We start from the raw sequence: 20,794 nt of genomic DNA, 5'->3' as shown, positions 1-20,794 counted from the left end.
ACACACAATTAGACACACAGAACATGAGTGAGTTTGCATTTCCATAACAAAACTGCCCAACTATGTTGTTTACCACACTCAAGGTCAAATGTTGTGATGTTATGGATTAAAATGATCCACCAATGTCTGTATTCAGGCCAAGGCATGTGGTGGGGTGCAGGTTGGAAAAGATTATTTTATTTCCCCTAAGCTTAGCTATGCTGTCCCCACTTAATAATCTCAAATAGATAGACGGTGGGCCATAGGCCGTTATCGTGACTTTCATAGGTCCCTACTTGGGAACTGCATAATTTTTTCACAGTAGACAGATAAAATCCTTATAAGTACTGTAACAAATGTTTCCAGCTTTGATTTGTGCACATTAATGAAAGAGCAATCCAAACTTCCATTTTAAGCAGGCACATTTTCCCATTGACTTATAATGGGAAAATGCTAAAACTCACATTAAAGTATTTTTTTCTCGGAAACTGTAAGGGCTAAAGTTACAACACTTGGAGGGAAGGTTCATAATAATTACAAAACTTAATTACAATAGAATTACATCAGCTGGCCTCATGGTGGCGCTATAACAGCCCACATCACGTTTGGCCCTATAACTCTTGAACCATAGGTCATAAAATAAAAATCTCTTTTCCCTGGATTTTCCCTAGGCCACTACCTCACAACTAGGTTATTCAAATATGATCATCTGGCCATCATTGTTAGTGCAGGCACCCTCACATCCACATGTGAATTTTCACCATGCCGTCTCATTGGCAGGGCTGATGGACAGCTCACAACTTATTGTCAATGACAGACAGTTGCTTGCCATCACCACTTGACACATTAACCAATGACCGTCCAGGTGTGACCCTATATAAACCCTCACCCAGTTCACAACCCTCACACCCTCACCCAGTTCACAACCCTCACTTACAGTAGTCAACAGCTCCAGCCAGCCATGCATTATTGACAAATGTAGACCTTGCTTCTGTATGTACTTTCTTTGCCATGCTTTGATTATTACAAGCTACATTATCTGATTTACAATATCTAACTTGGTTACACTGTTTAACAGCTTGTTATTCTCCTCTGGTTTTTAGCCTTTACAGTTTCGGAGAAAACAATACTTGAATGTGAGTTTTTGCATTTTCACATTATAAGTCAATGGGAAAGTTTGCCTGCTTAAAATGGAAGTTTGGATTGCTCCGTTTCATGTGCACAAATCAAAGCTGGAAACATTTGTTACAGTACTTATTCTATACTCGTATAGTCTAAACGGTATGCATATATATATATATATTTTGTGTACTTCTTACCCACTTTAGCCTGGTCAGTTGAGTATGTGGTTCAGACTACTATGTACCGTATGTCATTCTACTTTCCTGGACTATAGTACCGTATGTCATGCTAGTACCTTCATACACTACAGCACTTTAGGTTACAGCATCCAACAATGTACAGAATGTTTGGTGACTGATAGAACATTATGATAAGGATGTCCCGCAAGAGATTTGAGTAAAGCCATTGTCATTCTAAATGCGATGCTGAGCTATCGCTGTTATTCACGATGCTTTGTCACTTAGAACTCTAACATAATCCAATTATTTTTCAATGAATCTCAGTGGTTTACACTATTGGTTCCCAACCTTTTTATACTGTTTAAGGTACCACCTAGGAAATTGCTCTGACAAAACTCAATCAAATCACTAATCAGCACAACTGCTAATGTGATTAATCCGTTCTCAAAAAACAGCTAGGTGTGCTGTGACTGCTGTCATGCCAATTTCAGCACGGCTGGAGCCTATTTCAACCAATTCCTTGATCAGAAGAACTACCTGACTGTAGTAATATAAATATTTCATTCCACTTTTGTCGACTCCTCTGTGTACCACTAGAGGGGGGCTCAAGTAGTGGTTGGGAACCTATGGTTTACACCAGTCAAATTTGTGTCAATATATTTAATACACCGCAGTGATAGGCTATTAAATTGTCCAGTATAGTTGAAAATCCAACTGGCTACTACTAAAATAGACCAACATTTGGCTGATGTCTAGAAATTAATTCAAAGTTAATTCCAAATGTGAATGAGTCACACCCAAAGGACTGTGGATTTGACTAGATCCCCCCTTTTTAAGTCTCTTGTCCCATCTTCAACCGGTTTAGTCTAACCTTTTGGATGTTAACATTTATTGCAGCACAAGGTTCTGTGAGGGATAGAGGTCGGATTTAACATCTTTGCAACAGTGTAAGGGTACAGCAGTTGTGTTCACCTCTCTGGGGCTTCAGGTCCGTCTGAGTCAGTGTGCAAAATACTCTTGTGATCTCCTTTTGCTGGCCCAGGCTAGCAAAATGGAACAACATATTCGTAGATGGACTAAGGCCAGGTAGAACACTCATTCCCAAGCCCAGGGGGGATTATAATAAGCCAAGGTTGACATCACACCCTAAGTCACATTGACAGCTCTTAGTCCACAGGTCTGCACTGCTGCCTGCCCACTGAAAGAAAGTGGCATTCACTGCGAGGAAGGTCACATGCAATGTCCATGAACTGTTTTAAAAATGGGTGAAGAATTCTTTCCACTATAGCGTGTTCAGCATAGATGTGGTGAATGAGTGAATACAGTAACAATAGAAGTCACCCAGTCTGATGGCAATCAAATTATCTGCCCTTGACCAAAGCTAAAGCTCAGTACCACAATATCAAATTATCTATAACTCCTGAATCCTGAACAGGCCTAATGTACGGTAATGTAACTATAGCATGAAAACAATCACCGGTCTAATAACGGAATTAGTATGTGTGATGTGAATTATCCTGTAATGGAAAATACCCCACAAGCCTGTTTCCTGTCAACGTGTTCTTGAGCAATACCTGGAACCCGCTGAATGATTAAATGCAACAATAGTCTAATAACGGTGTGACCTTCCTGTCCAATCTTTAGCTATGGATACAAAGTGTGCATACCATAGCCATTGAGATAGAAAGGGTTGCGTCATCTCCGTTCACTCCGTCTGACCAATTATTTTAGGACAATGGCAGATGATGTAAATGAAGAATACTCATACATTCAATCATTTATTGCCAGAACAAGAACAAGAATGTGTAATTGGGCAAGCAATAGCTCCATACACTATGTATTTCCAAACAATGAATCCTCATAATGAGTGTTGATGAAGCACGCATGGTACATGAACCACATGACAGGGTTTCTGACCCCTCAATGAGACAACTCTATCTCAAATGGCTCTGGTGCATTCTAGTATTCACAATCGATACAGTACATGACTACATGTACAAGCTGGATCCTTCTTGTGTTGTGTGAATATCACCTAGTGCGGTGACAGTCTACCCCTCGATGGAAATAGCTATTTTCATAAATACTTAAACAAAAGTGCTTAAAAATAATGACCAATGACCAGTGGTACTCAAGACAAGTACTCAACTCCAGTACTTGAGTAAAAGTAAAGATATTCCTGGTCAAATATTACTCGACTAGTTGCGAGTCAAGTTGCTCAGTCAAATTTGTATTTGAGTTAAAGTACTGGAGTACTTGCTTTTAAAAATACTTAAAGGACCACTTTACCACTTTTCAACTTCTCTTCCTATAATTGGTCCTAACTAATGTTCATGATAAAATACCACCATTTTTTCCTACTCAGTCTGTGTCTCATAGGAAGGCTGTGGGCAGTTCAGAAACCATGACATCATCGATGGTGAATCCAAGCCAATAGAAACGGCAGGCTTTCTTTTCCTGAAAAGTTGCAATGCAAAAGTTGAAGCCATCGTTCTCACGATAATAAAAATCTAAATATATTTTAAAACAAATCTGCCTAATGATGATGTCACTGGTGGACGGGTGTCTGAACTGCCCAAAGCCCTCCTATGAGACACAGACTGAGTAGGAAAAAATGGTGGTGTTTTATCATGAACATTAGTGAGGACCTATTATATGAAGAGATGTTGAAAAGTGGTCCTTTAAGTATTCAAAAGTACAAATTACATTTTCTTTTTAACACCTATTGTGCACAGGACGTCCCCACATGGCTTTATAATTTCACCCATAGAAGGCCCAAGACGTTGGTCAGACTAGTCATTGGTCTGACAAATGACAACCCACCTCATCTCCTAACCTAACCATAACCGCAAGCACGGGAGCAGACACTAGTCCGACATGCGGACGCATGTCGGACTAATGCCCAGTCTGAATTACATGCGGTCCCCCTGGAGACGTCTTTAGGTCCTTTTTAATGGTATATCGCTAAAATCCATTTTTTGACAGCAGCGTTGCTAGGCAACGCCTTGCTCAGAGCTCCCAGACATGTTTTGCACATGCGCACAACCATTCACTTCCTTGTTTATGGGCCGACAAAACTTGCTATTATCTCTGAATCTATGGCGCTCTCCATGGTTCAACGCCAATGTTCTGTCCTGATTTTTTCTTTTTTTAAAGATATTTTTGGGGCTTTTTGCCTGTCAGTAGTAACAGTAGTTTGACAGTAAAGGGGGAGGGAGATTGGGGGGGGACGTGCAGCAAAGGACGTCGGGATCGGGACTCGAACCCACGACACGCTTTCAGGCTGGATTACCAGCCAAGGTGCCTGGACCGCTCGGCCGGACCAGGCCTGTCCTGATTTCTGACTTAACTAAGCATCTCGTTTGGAATATTAATGAGAGACCTCTCAGTGCCTGCTATCCCCCAAGAATACACAAGGCAGAGAGAGCCACCTGTTAGTTCTGGCATGAGAGAAAGGATAATGGGCGGGTCAGCGGGGGGGTGCCCTGGGCGCGGCGGTCGGTGTGGTCAGCACTGGTTTTCTGCACCTGGCCGGCAGGTCACTTCCTTCCCTGCTGGCCAGGTGTGGCCCTCCCCAGGGTGCTGGTTGCACCTCAGTGGTGGCTGCGCCAGGGCACACCTCCGTGGATTAATCTGTAGCTGGAAGCCTGGAGGAGAGGGGCAGTGACTTGGCCAATCACTGCTGACCCGCCAACTGGAGAGTGTAGTGGTTGAGGGTTGAAACAATCTAAGAAGGTTGGAGACCACCTGATGACCTCTCTTCCAGGCCAAGGCTTCATCCATTCAAAATTGATTATATTCGCATCTCCGATGTATTTACAAACTTCTAAAGAGAGATCAGACTTATTAGCGCGAGGTGGTAATGGAACATTATATTTCCCGGTTTTGGGGGGAAATGGAAGGCGGGCTTTTCAGAGTAAAATCTGCCTCATCTGCTGGGCAGTGGGCACCCTAGCGCCTTTATTAACCGTGAGCTTGTAGATTGGCTTGGCTATATTTGAAATAGAGCTTAGGTGGTAAATTCATAATGTATTATTGTAAGTTTGGGTCCTGGGGGTCTGGGTCCCTTCCTAGAGTTGTAGTGGAGTCAAAAGCACATTATTTGTGGAGTGAACATCATATGAAACTAATACTAAAGTACAGATATTCAAAAGATGTACTCTGCCAATGTTATTCAAGGTTTTGTTGATTTTCCCAGGTCCCATGGTGACACAACTCAAATAAACATGGCCTGAACTCTGTACTAGATTGTTGGGTATCCGGAATGCTAGTCTTAAAACACGCTTGCCCTCGTTTTCGACCGCTCAGTGGGGCTGTTCTTTTATTTTTGTATCTGTTTTACTGAGAATAAGTTTAGAGTTAGTCATATACGCCCAGGGCGAGTGGGGCGACATTGTTTTGAGGAGTTTGTTGGTATTCGATTGTTGGGTGGAACTCCAGCAAAATTGCTTTCCAACATAACACGTGAGGTTAGGATAAAGGGGTTGATCATGTTACCTGTAGGCATTTTTGGATGCCGGCCGAGGGTCAAACTTGAAGAAGATGATACACATGGGGGTTTTGAGGGATTGAAGACAGGGTCTCACTCAGTCCACTTTCAAAGGATGGTCATTCTGAAAATGTCTGAAGGAAAATGAATATAACATAACTTCGTTTCATATCATATACAGTTGTTACCTTAATACTCATCAAGGTTGTCTGCAGTTGCTATTATTATCCCATCCTATCCAGCGTTATCATTCAGACCCACGCAGGGAAGACAGCTAGTTACTTAAATACGTATATGAAAGTAAAAGTCAGACTCGATAAAATACAATAGTATCAGTCTTGATCCAAACCAAGGCTAGATGACAAATACAATAAGCTGGTTTCAATGCTAACGTTAACTATCCAATGGAAATAGAACTGCGTTAGTTATATCACTGCAGATGACATAACGTTATAGTTCAATAACAAAACCATGCCATCCGATATGCTATCCATCACACTGGCCATTGGCTGTTGTAAGAACAGAGCTAGCTAGCAAGCAATCTCTAACCTCAGCTAACAAATGCCACAACACCACTGGCTCTGGCAAATAATACTAGCTTAGCTTTTGCAACACTTTATGTCGCAAATCACTTTTGATAAGTTGTCTTTAGTCATTTCAGTTTGCGGGTGATCTTGCACATTTACATTTACGACTGTCAAAGAGTACTCACTGTCTCCCACTTGCTGTTATCAAAATCGCGACTAAATGTGTTGTAGACTTTAGATCACTCAGTCCCCTCGGGATTGGGTTGGCTCGATTTGAAACTTCGGCCGTCCGCACCCGTTTGTTGCCCTCAATGGTTGAAGCCAGTCCGGTATGTTTTCCGCCCACTCGGACACTGTAAAAGATAATGTCGAATGCACCTCCCCACAGTGTTCCAACGCTCACGTTGATTGGCTAGCATGTGGTACGCTGCCGGAAGAAGTCTCCCTCGACTGATCTACAAGATAACAACACGTCGCGTCGCACTCATAGCTACGCGTCGATAATTTGTAGATCTGTTATTTTTTTGGCAAGCGACACCCTTAAGTGAAAACAAGTGAACAGATGAAAAAAGACAAATCATATTTACCATAGAGTAATAAGGATATTTACACCTAGACCTGGAACATGACTGTCAGAATAATGACTCGTGAAGTACGAGCGTCATGTGAACCATGGCTAATTTACACCAAACTAGTTATGACTCACTCGATCTCTACTTGACTACTTCTCTGTAAACTCGTAAAGTGTGTAGGCCTATTATGTAGAGTGTAGACAGTAGCTTGATTGATTGATTGATTGATTGATGTGTTTATTTATTTATTGGTGGAAATAAATAATGGTGGCACTGTTTTTTTTGTTTTTGTGGTGGTGACCAACCAATGACGACAAGAATCATTCGGTCAACTAAAACGATATAATCTGTAATACTACTACAACTGAAGCAATTAACGGTTCATTGACAGCTGCGCAAGTGATGAAGGGCGGAGACATCAAGGTCTGACAGTTAGGATAAATGTCTTAATTCCCAATCCTTTTTGTCACAATCAGCACAGCAGCAACACTACTCACTAATTAATTTAAAGAGAAATAAAATAAAATAATAAATTACCACTGCCACTTGTTTAAATACTAGCCTACTATTCTTTTTTTGTTTTGTGGAGGGGGACAAACAACAAAGAGCGTTGTCGAGGATGTATAGCCTACCACTACTGTAAGCTACTGTAGTACTGTAACTGTACATAGGCTACAGTCAGTAACTTGGCCACTGCGTGCGCCGTGCGTGCGTGCACTACCGCTGGAACCGGTGTTTGGACTAACGTATGAAGTCGCATCGTTTTACATTTGGAATAGGATGTTGATGAATTAATGTAGCCTACATATCGGAATAGGTGGGTGACGTGGGTCGTTCGTTGCATTATTATCAGACGGACCACGGACGAGAATACATGTTGTACAAATCCATCGGGTGATTATCCGAGTCCGACATCGCCAAGTTTAGGCTGCACTGCGTGCGAGGAGCGCGTGCTGCACGACTACGCTATAAGTCAAGCTAAGCAGGTAAGGTACCATAATATTATGTTTCCTTGATGAATAATCCCATGAAGAAACTGATGATGAGTTATAGCTTATTTAATGTTGAATTGATATTGAGATAATGTGGGCATTTTGATTTACGACGGCCCTGTGTTTTAGCGTGTTGTATAGGCTATTATTATTTATTCGTGGTTTTTGCTAAACAAAAACAGTCGTTTCAACAGATGCTGTTAATGTGTGTGCGTCTGTGCGACAGGGGGAATAATAGCCTAGCGACTAACGTCGGCTTTAATTACAACAAAAATAAACATTCTGCGAAATGTTTGTTACCGTCAGTGCGCACAGACAGACAGACAAGACAGACGGACGACCTGCCAATCACCTGAGCTACTATTCAATTGTTTTCCCCCTCCTGCTTGGAGTGAGTAACCATGGAGAGAGGGTCTCCCTTTTCGTTCTGACTTGCAATTACCTGGAATGGAGCAGGGGGCAGTTGCGAGTTGCTGGAATGATTTGTGGCACTGGTGGTGCCGTGGTGGGTAGGCTACTCTACTCTCACATATTGCGTATTGCCATAGGCTACCACCTGACTTTGATTCCCTTGTTGCCTTTGTTTTAATCATGGCGCACAGATTGTCTCAGTGAGTGAATATGGAGTTGATACAATGCTGTGCGTATACAGCTCCAGCTGTGCGCCTGTACGAGAAAGAAAAGATGCATGTAGATTAGAATAAACAGTAGTATAGGCCTAGTAAGTCAGTTAAAAGGTCATGCCTTGACAAGCTGCTACAGCATCTGTCCAGATGGCACTTTTCTGGATTCAAATGTTACAATGTTAGAATTTTCATTTACTCAGTGTTCTGTCAGAACACATTAATTCTTACTCTGCACTTCTGCAGACCCCCCCCCCCCCCCCCCCTCTCTCTCTCTCTCTGACTGCAAATTATGTATGTCTAAATGTGAATTTCATTATGGTGCTGAAGTAAGGCTTGCATTATGTTTCAATGCAAAGCTTAATGCATAGTGATGGATGATGAGACGGTTGTGACTGCAGTCTAAAGGTGGTTGCACACCGGCCGCGTTTTTCGGAAAACCGATGAAGAAACGCCGCTTAAAAATCCGAATTCGTGCCCGGTGTGTGGAGACAGTGACACTGTGCATTTTATTTCGCTATAATGCTATACTATTAGACTACTGGTACACTAATCTGTGATACTTACATCAATAATAGGCTATTTGAATACTCAGTACACACATACATCAGAGAGGGTAACAAAATTGGCCCATTTGATTTAAATTATCGATGATTATTTAACTATAGGCCTATAGGTAAATGTTTTGTTATCTGGCCTCCAGATCAAATGCCTTGTGATCAAAAAGTCATTGGTCTTTCTCATCGAACCCACTGCGACTCAAGACTTGGCCTATAGCTGTAAAATAATACACTCATTAGCCAGCTCACCTTTTCAGTATACTATTGATCCCTAAAGGCAAATTCCCTCCTCACTCATCATTCTCCATGCAGGGGTCAGAGTGCAGGTTCAGTCACAGAAGACACCCCTTGGAGCTTCTTGATTCAAATAGCTGAGCTCTTATTAAAAGACATTTCAGCAGCACAGACAGCAGCAGGGAACATGAACCTGAGTCCTGCAGTGAGAGAGCAGTTTGTCTACATGCCTATACCATGGCTCGCAACCTTTGGGACCCACATGATTTTCCCAGATGACAGTTAAGTGACAATTGAAGGACATACGTTTTAAGACCTTTTTAATACTTAAAGAAAATAAACAATACCATTACTGCATCAAAAGTAATCAACAAGCTGGGCCGTGGCTCAGCGGTCCAGGCACCTTGGCCGGTGGCCCGAGTCTGGCAGTGTGCCGCGGATTCGACTCCCGATCCCGATGCAGCCTTTGCTGCATGTCACTCCCCCATCTCTCTCCCCCGTTTCCTGTCGGCCTACTGTCTAAAAGTGCGGCGAAAGCCGCAAAAAAATCTTTTAAAAAAAAAGTAATCAACAAGGCCAAACTATGCTATAAAAACTGGTCAAACATTGGCCAAATTGTCAAATAATATAAGAAAGAGGCAAAAATTCAGAAAATAGCGTTGCAAGGCGTTGTGAGCTATTTTCACAATATTTATCTGTGTAACCGAGTCAAACTAAATGTAATGTCACAACTCCTACAATTCCAAGTGCTTGTCAGGGTGGGGGTCCGCAGTTCAGTTTGGGGGGTTGTGGCATGAATAGGTTGAGAGAACCACTATAAACAATCCATGGAGCTGTGCCCTGTAGGCCAGGTGTAGGCAATCAGTGCTGTGGTATGTTGACATGTATCGACCACTAAAAATAAAATAAAAATCCAGCGTTCCATACCGATTTCGTGGATTTACCCTCCGTGCGGGCCATTCGCTAGATCTGTTCTTCAATCGCGCAACTATTTATTATTTTTTGTTTCCATTTGTTCTAGAGATGATGTGGAAAATAAGTGCATGGAATTTCTTCTTTTTCCTTCTTTTTTTTAACATTAACAGTGATTCATATACACATTATCAACATAATTCAGTAAAACACGGCGGAATTTCCCCTTTAACACAAAGCGTGCTAACGATTCCCGCAAACTGATTACCCGTGACGCTACGATGATAGCATTGGAACGACCAACCTTTTCCTAGGCCGACAGCAAATGTTCTCTTATAGCGAGAAGCACACCGCATACCTCAAAAGAAAGCTTAATTTGTCCACTCCAATTTATTTACCTTTATGTAACACCTGCTTTTGTAGTAACGGGCTCTTCTTGAACAGAAAGCCTAGTTGGGGACCGTTTTATGTCAGACGTTGACAGGCAGGCATACAAATGAACACAAAAAAAATCCTATACATACTATATACCGGATGAAAGCCCTGAATGTCTACTTTTACGAGGAAAAAAGTACACATTGATCCCATTTACCTTTCGTCGGTAATTGGCTTTTGTATGAGCTAAAGAATGAGCATAGGGACTGAGGGAACATATCGGGGCTACGTTACTACTTTTTTGTTTATTTTTTATGAAGATTATGATGATGACGGATCAAGTAGACGCCAGGCGGGCAGATGGAACGATGCAAAGACGCGTTGTCATTATTTATCCATCTATGTACGTGTCTGTCGCTGTGTATCGTTCCAACTCGGCTCGCCGAGGGACGGTGGTGTTGCTGACTTGCTGTCCCCTCCAAGAACACAACAGCGTATTTGCATTGTTCCATCTGACCACGGCGATGATCATCATAAAAGAATAACCGTCCCTCGGCGATACAATCCGTGATAGTTTTCTTTTATTTTTTATCACGTGACCGGAGGGCTGTGCGGCGAATCAGGACTGCTTGATGTATTGTCCGGGTGTGTACAAAGGCGATTGAAAGTAATCAATAAAAACATGCGCTAAACGGACATCTACGTGTCCCGCACCGGACCGTTGGGATTCGAACCACGGAGAAAACCGATTCCCGCACAGACTGTGTTAATGGTGCACTGCCCGCAGCTATGGCCGCGCCCAGGGCATCCCTCTGTGGATTCCTCTATACAACCCAATGCAGCACAGAAGTGACTGTGTAGAATTTGCACAGTAAAAACCTACAAATTGACATAAATACATATATATATAAATATAGTGCATTTGGTTCCATTAACAAGATTTGTGTTAGTACCAGGCTGATTTTTCTGTTTGGGAGTTGTTGGTTGGTGTCTGGACTTTCTAATTGGTGTCATGTTTGTTGAGAAGTGGTTAAATTGTAATCTCATCAAAATGATAATTAGACACTGCCATAAAGGCTTGTTGACTCTCACAGAGGAAGGCAATCCAAGAATGTATTTGTTGCTCATCATCGCCGAGCAACAAATTATAACTGATTACATCTGGTTATTAGTTTTTCTCTGTCATTTCAGGATATGAGATATTGGTTCTCAGGGACCCAGACTGCTGCTAGTTTAGTATTAGAAATAACTTTTTCCCATTGTCCAGTTCTAGTCAATTGGTCCCATATGAGACTTAAAACCAGAATTCCAAGGACCAAACCTTATGCCTTAATTGGGCTATTTATGATGAGCCTCTCCATTAAAATATGCCTTGAGTATGTTAAGAAAAGGCTATTGATGATCAATATTAATTAGGAATGTCCCGATCACGTTTTTTTGCTCTGATCCGATTCCGATCATTTGTTTTTGAGTATCTGCCGATAACGATTGTTACCGATCCGATAATTATATTTTTATCCATCCATCCATCTTCAACCGCTTATCCGTAGTCGGGTCGCAGGGGCAACAGCTCCACCAGAGTGCTCCAGACTTCCCTCTCCAGAGCAACATTAGTGACTTCCTCCTGGGGGATTCCGAGACGTTCCAAGGCCAGTGAGTCGATGTGTTTCCTCCAACTGCACCTTGGTCTGCCAAGGCGTGTTCTATATTTTTATAGAACACGTTTATGCCATATCACAATAGTACAATATCCCAAATCACAGACAATATCCAGTCTATTATCATGATATGGATATAATATTGATACTAGGGATGTCCCGATCACGTTTCTTGGCCAACCTTAATATTAATTATTATTCATCACATAAGACCACCACAGTAATGAGAAAAATGCAAATTAAGGACTGTCAGGTGTGCACCATTGGTCTTCTTAATCAGGTTGTTACAGTACAAAATGGCAATCAGCAATAAGAGCCCCACTCATAAGGTCAAGCCTGATTTATACCACTGTCGCTTGCAGAAATAGTCTTACTTACTTGCGTTGCGTGTCAGTGCGGCGCACCGAATATTAAAGATCTATAGATCTGTTGTTTTCGGTGCACAGCACTGACACGCAGTGATGCAACTATAAATTAGGCTTGAGCATACCCGTTTCCTTCCAACCACTTAATTGTAAGACAAGTAGACTAAGGAGCTAATTTATACTTGCGTCACTCATATGCAACTGAAAAACGTATATATATTATTTTTAAGTGAGTTATTTTTGTGAAGCAACAAAGTGTAAATTAGCCCCAAGGCATTAGTGTTATTGTGAGCATATAGTGTGGACGATCAAAGGAGGAGCAATGAGTGTTCTGTGAGTTCTCAGTTGTATATGTATGATAACCTCGGCATAATGAGCATATCCTTGAACAATATTGGAATAGATTTGGCACAGTGGTTCAGTGGTTCAGGGGTGTTTTTTTTTTGTCATGAAAGCTCATGAAATGTAAGCGTCATCAAAGTAGAGACCTATTCGTCACTGGTTTTTTGATTGATTTAAGTTTTTACTTTTTAGTTACTTGTGGACTATCCATGATAAAGCATTGATTACACTTATTTACAACAGGGTCCACCATTTTCAATTCATCAGAACATAGAGAGACCTACAGGAAATCATCATATAAAGAAAGTAATAAAGGGAGAAAACCATGTACATTATGGTGAGAAAGGGGTGGGGGGGGGGGTTAATTTACAGGGGCCAGTTTCGAATTGAAGCCGTCCATATAGGTGCTCTTTGAGAGCGGTTTTGAAAGAATCAAGGGATTCACATGTCTTAATGGCTGTTGGTGGGGCGTTCCACATTTTAGTGGCATAGGAGCACTCATGCCTGAGGAAGGTCGAAAGACCGAAACGTTGCATTTGACATTAAATAAAAAGCCCTTGAACCAGCAAGTGACAGTGTGCGGGTCTCCCTCCCTCTCTACATGTCTGCTGCTTTGTCGCCGACGCACCTGTTGTCATAATAGTAAGTCCAGTGTGCGGAGGTCTTCCCTTCAAAAAGTGGCATAGGAGCGAAATTAATTGAATTCCTTGTTTGAGCCGCACGTGGTTTGTTGAACTCCCTCTGGTGAGTGTGGACTTAAGTCTTCTTTGACATTAAGGAAGTATTTAGACAGGTACATGGGTATCTTGGTGGTGTAGCTAATCTTGTAGACCAGACCCATTGCAAGATGCGGTACTCAACCCTAAGCCATTCCAGCCCAGTGGCCACTGGCCAGATGATATGGTTTTGAGGTTTGAGGTCAGATGTAGAGTTGCTGGCCGGCTCCATATATCTCTCTACTGTCAGGAGGAAACCTCATAACTCCAATGTTCATTTTTCAGGAAATGAAAAATATAATTTTTTCAGGAAATAAAGAAAACCTTATATTTTTAAATCAAAGCAATACAACCTCATCAAAGTTGGTGTTGTAACTTTATATATTGTAAATTACTTCCATGAGAGGGGGAGAGGTGGTGGAGTTAGTTGCTTTAGCAGACATTTTGATGGTCCAATGAAGTTAAGAGGTTTTGTCCAAAGCACTTTTTACTACTTTCCATTGGTTCAATATTTTCGAAACAACACACAGACGTTAAGGGTGTTTAATAGCACTGATTTATGCAAAAACAAAATCAAAAACCTCAAAAATGGAGTTATGAGGTTTCCTCCCGACAGCAACACATTTATTTTTAATGCAGATCTAGATGATGATCCAGTCTTCTCCATGTATGGCTAAGGTTTGATGAGGTCAGTGTCATGATCTTCATATATGGAGACGGCCATATATGGTGGCGTGACGTGTCACGAGGTGTGACACGAGGTGTGACACAAGGTGTGACTATACGGGTTAACATAGCTGACACTCATGGCCTTTGATGTTCTTCAAGAAAAACATTAAATGATGTCTCTGAACCGGTGTAACCGGTGACGGGTGGCCTGTCTGTCACCCAGGTCAAGACAACACATGTCTGTACTCAATATTACTTTGCAATGCGAGTAATTTACATGTTTCCACTGGTGCATGGTGTGATGGATCGTGGGTAAATCTGTCCTGTGGCTGTTGTGATCAGAGTGACTGACTCTGGCTGTGATGGTGACTGGGCTGGGGGAAGCCAGGCCGGAGCCAGAGTGAATAGCTCTTTATGGATCAGACACCTGCAGAGCTCTGCTCCCCACCACCTCTGTTGTCGTTCCGATTGATATTCACCTCCAACCCACCCCAGGCCCTGCCTGCATGCCTCACGAGCCTGGCAGGGATCAGTTGACTTGACACCTGCTCTGCGTCATCTACTGCCATGCAAACTAGATAATCTTTGTCTAGGTTGAAAAATGCAATAAAATCAATTAAAAAAATATCAAAAACTAGAAAAGGTGCCCCTCGGGGTACAGGTCTCCACCAGTATAGGAGCATCTTTGGAAAAATGTCAAGTGGCATTTCTTCCTCAGCCTAGTGGGAATATGCGTGCACAGTTAGTTTCACCTCAATCGGACGCTGTGTTAAAATCTGCCTCATCGTGGCGCAATAACCGACAAATGGGAAAAATGCAGGGCAAAGGTTTTACCTTGGCCTTTAGGGAGTGCACCTACAAAGTTGTACACAGATCGGTGCAATTATAGGTAAGAACATGAATTGACCTGTTATAGCACCACCATGAGGCTGATGTGAATTATTTTAAGTGGCATTTCTTCCTCTGCCTAGTGGGAATGTGCATGCATAATTGCATGGAAATCGCACGCTGTGTGCAAACACAGCGTGCGGCTTTGGAAGCCAATGAGGATGGAATATAGGAAAGCGGACAGATCCGCGTTGATCACATTACTATGGAGATAGTGTATACCGAATTGCGTGATGTATGGTTAAAATGTGTATGAGTAATCTACAGAAATGTGTTATGCCAAAATCGGCCTCATGGTGGTGCTATAACAGGCCGCTGTGGAAAAATCTGGGACAGAGTTTTGTTGTTGGCAGAGTTTTGAGTATGTGTGCAGTTTGGCATCTACCGGGCCAACGGTGGCGGAGATTAGCTGTACACAGACGGAGTCGGACGGGCACACACACACACACACACACACACACGGACACATGGACGGAGCGCAAAACATACTCTCCCCATGCCTTCGGCTGGTGGAGACAAAGAAACTTTTTTTATATACATTGAAAAAGTAATTGATATAATAGGCTACTCGTTAAGGAAATAATCTATTTGCAGCCTTAAATGTTGGTGGAGATCATGTGAACTCTACATTGACAGGGCTAAACTGTGTGGCCACAATTCTGACCACTGAACCACTGTGCCAGTTTCCACTCTGAATTAGTTACTCTCTGATTCTCACTTTTCCTCAGGCACATCTTCTGTATCCAATGCCATACAGACATAAAATGTCTTCAGGGTCCAAATTGGTTTCTAATCAGATTTTGACAGCATTCATTCTCCAGCCAGTTGCTGGGAGACCTGGGCGTATTGTTCTTAGAAAGATTTGATCTGTACAGATGAAGCCATTTGTAGAAACTAGAAACGTTCTTGTTTTACTTGAATAATGAATGCTTGGTGCACTTGCAGCACTTCTGCTGCACTTCAGCTCACTACTTTGATGATAACCCACGCTCTTATATGGAACCTGGTGGCGGGTACATAATATTAGAATATTAAATGTGCTGACTAACTCATAATCATCACCTCTCTTTTTCCACCACTACCATCTTCGTTTCGTCTCCAAAGAGCAAGGTTCTGCATTAATATACAGTGCTTTTATTGAATCCCTGTCTGTAAGATACTCCCAAAAGCTTCTTCATTTATTCCATTTGTCCTTATATCTGGAAGAAAATAGCTTGAAAACACCCACAGACTTTTTATTAAAAAAAGAAAACTTTATAAAATCTTTTTATATATTTTCTTTGCTTCTTTTTTTTAGCATGCTTTTCCTCATAATAATAACCTCATAATGGATTGGGAATAGCAGTATATAACCTTGATCTTACAAAAGTCAAAGATGTGTACATTCATACATATATGAACAAACCTTTAGATATTAGACAGTTAATTTTATTGTCAACAGAGTATGGATGTGCTGGTCCCCATGCCTATACAATGACACGCATGCATGCACGTGTCCACACACACACACACACACACACACACACACACACTGTACATGCAGAAGAACACTTTACTTTAAAGATCGGTATAATGCATTATCTTCACATTCATAATGCATTATAAAAGTGCTTTTAAGGCAATATAACACTTGTTATAACTGTAATCGTGTATGTCAACCTATGTCTTATAATGTGTATAACATATTATAAATGCTGGTCATGAATAATGCATAAGCTCAGTGGAACAACGCATTATAACCACCATGGTTATTCATAAATATAAACATTTTATAACAAGTGTTATCATTTTAAGTGCATTATTTATAATGCATTATAGACCTGACCTTAAAGCAAAGTGTTACCGGTATTTACTGTATGAGTTTATAATGCATTATGACCACTTATAAATGATCATAAACCTTGTTATAAGTTGTTATGCATACATTTAAACATTTCTAGCAAGTGTTATAATAGTGCCTTATAACGCATTATAGCCCCAACCTTAATATAAAGTGTTACCCAGACGGCCAGACTGTGCATCTGACTGTCCGTCTGTTCTCTAGCCTCACCCCAGTATGGGTCACTGTGTCACATGCAGATTAGTGCTGGCCGTATAACCTGTGACCTAGCCCTAGACCATGTCTGATAAGAGCTGCTTACTACTGTCCTGGCGGATAGTGTAAATACAGGGATTTGAATACGTGTGGGACATCAATACAACTCTCTTTCCTGAGTATGATATAAAAACAAAATGGCTGCCATGTATATACTGTATGGTCAACACACTCAGCTCAGACACTAAAAGCATGTAGAATTAATTATACCACATTGATATCTCCAGGCTGCCATAAGTCATATCTACAGTGGAAGCAATCCCTTGTAGGCAAATTATGTACACTAAAACAAAACTATATTGCCCCTCAAGTTAACAGACCATTCCTACCTTCAAATTACCTATAACCTGCATTTTATTAACTATATTTGTATTGCTCTTGGGGGATGGAACCAAACCACCGCCAAAGTTGAAGAACCATCCTGTAAAACAAATTAGCATCTACATACAGTATATTGACATCTCTATATGTCTCTATTATTTCACAGGGCTATGGGAGTTTTTCCTCATGCACTAAATAGAGCTTTGTGCCTTTTCATTGGTTTGTTTTACAGTTATTGTCCAGTCTTTATTTGCTAAACCAAAGGCAATCCAAAGAGATGAAAGGAAAGTAACAATCGTGTTATAGGCTATTAGTTTGGGGCAATATTCATTTAGTTCAGTAACATAATGGCAATGTAATCACATTAGCATTAGGTCACTATTGATTCTGTTCCATGCTATTGCCTCAATAATGGTAAATTAAGAAGTCTACTCAACTATGATTAGGTTTCTGTGAGAAAGTTGATACATAATACAGCAGCCATTCTTATCTGTACATCATGGCATTTCTCCTATTTGACAGCAGCAGTGGTGCTTGAGAGTGTGAAATGAGGTTTGGCACATCATTAGATGGTTCAAGGAGAAAGAAGGCACCCTAACAGTAACTGTAATTTGTTTGTTTTTTGATGGAGAAAGGTCAGAGGGAGCTTAGGGATGTTTTCCTTTTACTTGCCTCACCTTGTATCCCTGCACTCTGTAGGAGTGTGAGATGGTCTATGGGAAATGCCTGTCCTATTGAACTTTACTGCTGAGTGGCAGCCCATTCCTGTGGCGAACGGCTTGATTGCTGATCCACTGAAAACTGGAGCTACTTCGTTTTAGTGTGTTGCGCGCTGATACACGTCCGGCTTGGGCGGCCATCTTAGATGCTAAATAATTTGCGTCAATGCTAGCGAGCTAAAATAAAGCCATCCTTGCACTAGAAAGCGCCAATGTTCCAATCGGGATCACCGGAAAATCAGCAAAGACCTCCGAACATCGCGTTTTATCAAAACCATGGAGAGCTCCGTAGATTTAGAGTTATTCAGCTTTTTAGTCCGGCTGTATACAAGAAGTGAACGGCACTGCGGATGCACGAACCCGTGCACTTGCAGCACTAGGATCAATAAAGAAGGACACCCCAAAAAAAATCAGCGATCCGGTTTGATATCAATAATAAAGCGTATCTGACGTAATGTTCCGCCAATAGCGCTTGCCGGTTTGATTCTAATTGGCGGAACGTTCCGTCGCGAGCAGTTAATTTGTTAAAATATTGTTATCCTCAACCATTTTCTATGTATTCGACAAAGTCTGGAGGAAATGCTGGCGGAACGACAAATATAGAAACGGCGACATTTGGCCACTCAGTTTCCGACCAATCAGATGGTTGAATGACAGGTTAGCAACCACATAGCAACTGTTTCCTCATGGAAATATCCAAATTTTGACCTTGAAGTATTATTCAAACAGAAAGAGTGGAAGCAAACATTTTAATATTTATAACATTGTGGTTTGTGATTAAAAAGTGTATCAAGGCCAAAGGTCCTTGAACGACCCAAAGAAAAAGAATGTGTCAGCCAAAATTTCACATCAAACTATTACGTTGGTGATGCCTCCTTCATACAGGTTCATGCTTTTATTTGCTGTGTAAAATTGACCTCGTTTTGAATAATAATAGTAATAATAATTATTATAATGAATTATGTTGCTTTTTTGTCATGTAATATTCATCAGGTATTTTAGTAGTATCTGGTTGAAGGTCAAAATCACAGATAAGACTCATCGTTGGACAGCGAGCGACTCATATTAATGGGTCGCTGTCCTATTGTATTACACAGGACAGGACAGTTGAGAGACTGGAAGCAAGATAGGGAAGGGCTGACTTGATGGATCATGAACCAGATTGAAAAAGATTTATGAGATAGATGTTTTGTTTGGTTTAGTAAACATAGAACTGGCTGAGCCACAAGTTCACCTTTCATTATTCTAAAATTGCCTTTATTCCCTCAGTGTGTGTGTGGATGTTATTTCCAAAAAGAAGAATTGGCATTATTAGCATACACAGGAAGCCCAAGACTACATTTGTGGGGCCGCGTTGCGTTCCCTCTATGTGCTCATTGGAGAGGCCTCCACTGTCACAATTGGATTAACAGGGATTAGAATAGGCCTACTGTGTTTTTGAATACATTTCAGTAAAAGTATCGAGTATGTTTTAAGAAACACTTGAGCACTTGCATAGTGGTGGAACATTAGAAAAGAGATTGCAATTTGTTGACCTCTACAAGAAGATCTTCTCTAGAAGAGGTTCAAGTACCAATCAATATTATTATTATCAGTGAATAATCTTTACTCATCCTTAGAATAACAGTTCACTGACAATGCTCAAACCAGCACATAGCCTATACATGTTTTCACAAAAACAAAAAGCATTGTACCCATTCTTTTGATAAATGGACGAAGTCCTGTGTGATAAGTATTACTTTAACTCCTGCACATATATCCTGGGGTCCAACACAGTGTTTAGTATAGTGGCCAGGCAAGCCAAGTGACAGCTGAGTTATGTGGGGTCATGCGAGATGGCCTCATGAAGAAGCTTGTCAAATAAAAGCAGGAAAATGTTTTTCTCCCTTACTTAAGCGGTTGGCAGCAAATATAAAGGGACATTGTCAGAACATGAATGTGGCAGAGGAGATGCCAGCGTATTCATCAATGCTCAGCTTTATGTGTGGTAGAGTTTTTGATGTGTCTTTGGGTGGGGGTGGGGAATAGGGGTTCTTGGGCTGCAAAGGTCCGCTGTGGAGAGTGAAAGCGAGAGGCTTTGACCAGCTGTGCCTGAATAATTGTGGATGCAAGTTGTCTTCCTGCCTGCCTGCCCTCCTGTGTATACCAGAATACTCATCCATGGTTTGGAGAGGAAAAGTACTGAAGCGTGGCATATTATGTCGTCTGGAGACGGGTCTGTCGATTGTCACCAGTGATTCAATTTAACAGCTTAACAGGGAAGCTCTCTCATTTTGGGGCGGAGGGAGTTGCTTATTATTCAATTACAATTACATTTACCTCTTCTAATATTGTAGCTCCCTCTGCCTATTCTGTATATGAAGTGTACCTTTGTCATGTGACAAGGCTCTGTGTATGTGGTATCCGGGCAACCCAGTGGAAATCAGGGTCTGTGTGTGCTGTCCAAGTGTTAGTGTTGTG

The 20,794-nt window shown here is 41.5% G+C and overlaps 2 protein-coding genes across 13 annotated transcripts in view; one reads left to right on the top strand and one right to left on the bottom strand.

The window, feature by feature from the left end:
- The window catches only part of tango2 (transport and golgi organization 2 homolog), a 31,469-nt gene extending 23,089 nt beyond the window's left edge, over window positions 1-8,380 (bottom strand). Inside the window, exons 1-2 of one of the 5 annotated variants that reach the window (XM_079516212.1) lie at window positions 8,300-8,380; window positions 5,775-5,900 (exon numbers count right to left, since the gene is read on the bottom strand). In XM_079516212.1, coding sequence (XP_079372338.1) covers window positions 5,775-5,830 — 56 coding nt within the window. In that variant the 5' untranslated portion in view covers window positions 5,831-5,900; window positions 8,300-8,380. The other 4 variants (XM_079516210.1, XM_079516214.1, XM_079516211.1 and 1 more) reach the window with 4 other exon arrangements.
- arvcfb (ARVCF delta catenin family member b) overlaps window positions 7,661-20,794 on the top strand; it is a 288,700-nt gene continuing 275,566 nt past the window's right edge. For all 8 annotated transcript variants that reach the window (XM_079516206.1, XM_079516202.1, XM_079516207.1 and 5 more), the window contains exon 1: window positions 7,661-7,851. The gene's annotated coding sequence lies outside the window, so the exon portion shown is untranslated. The remainder of the gene's footprint in view (window positions 7,852-20,794) is intronic.

This window comes from Electrona antarctica, assembly GCF_951216825.1.
Source record: "Electrona antarctica genome assembly, chromosome: 12".
Taxonomy (NCBI): Eukaryota; Metazoa; Chordata; class Actinopteri; order Myctophiformes; family Myctophidae; genus Electrona; species Electrona antarctica.
This window is presented reverse-complemented; position numbering and strand designations above follow the sequence as displayed.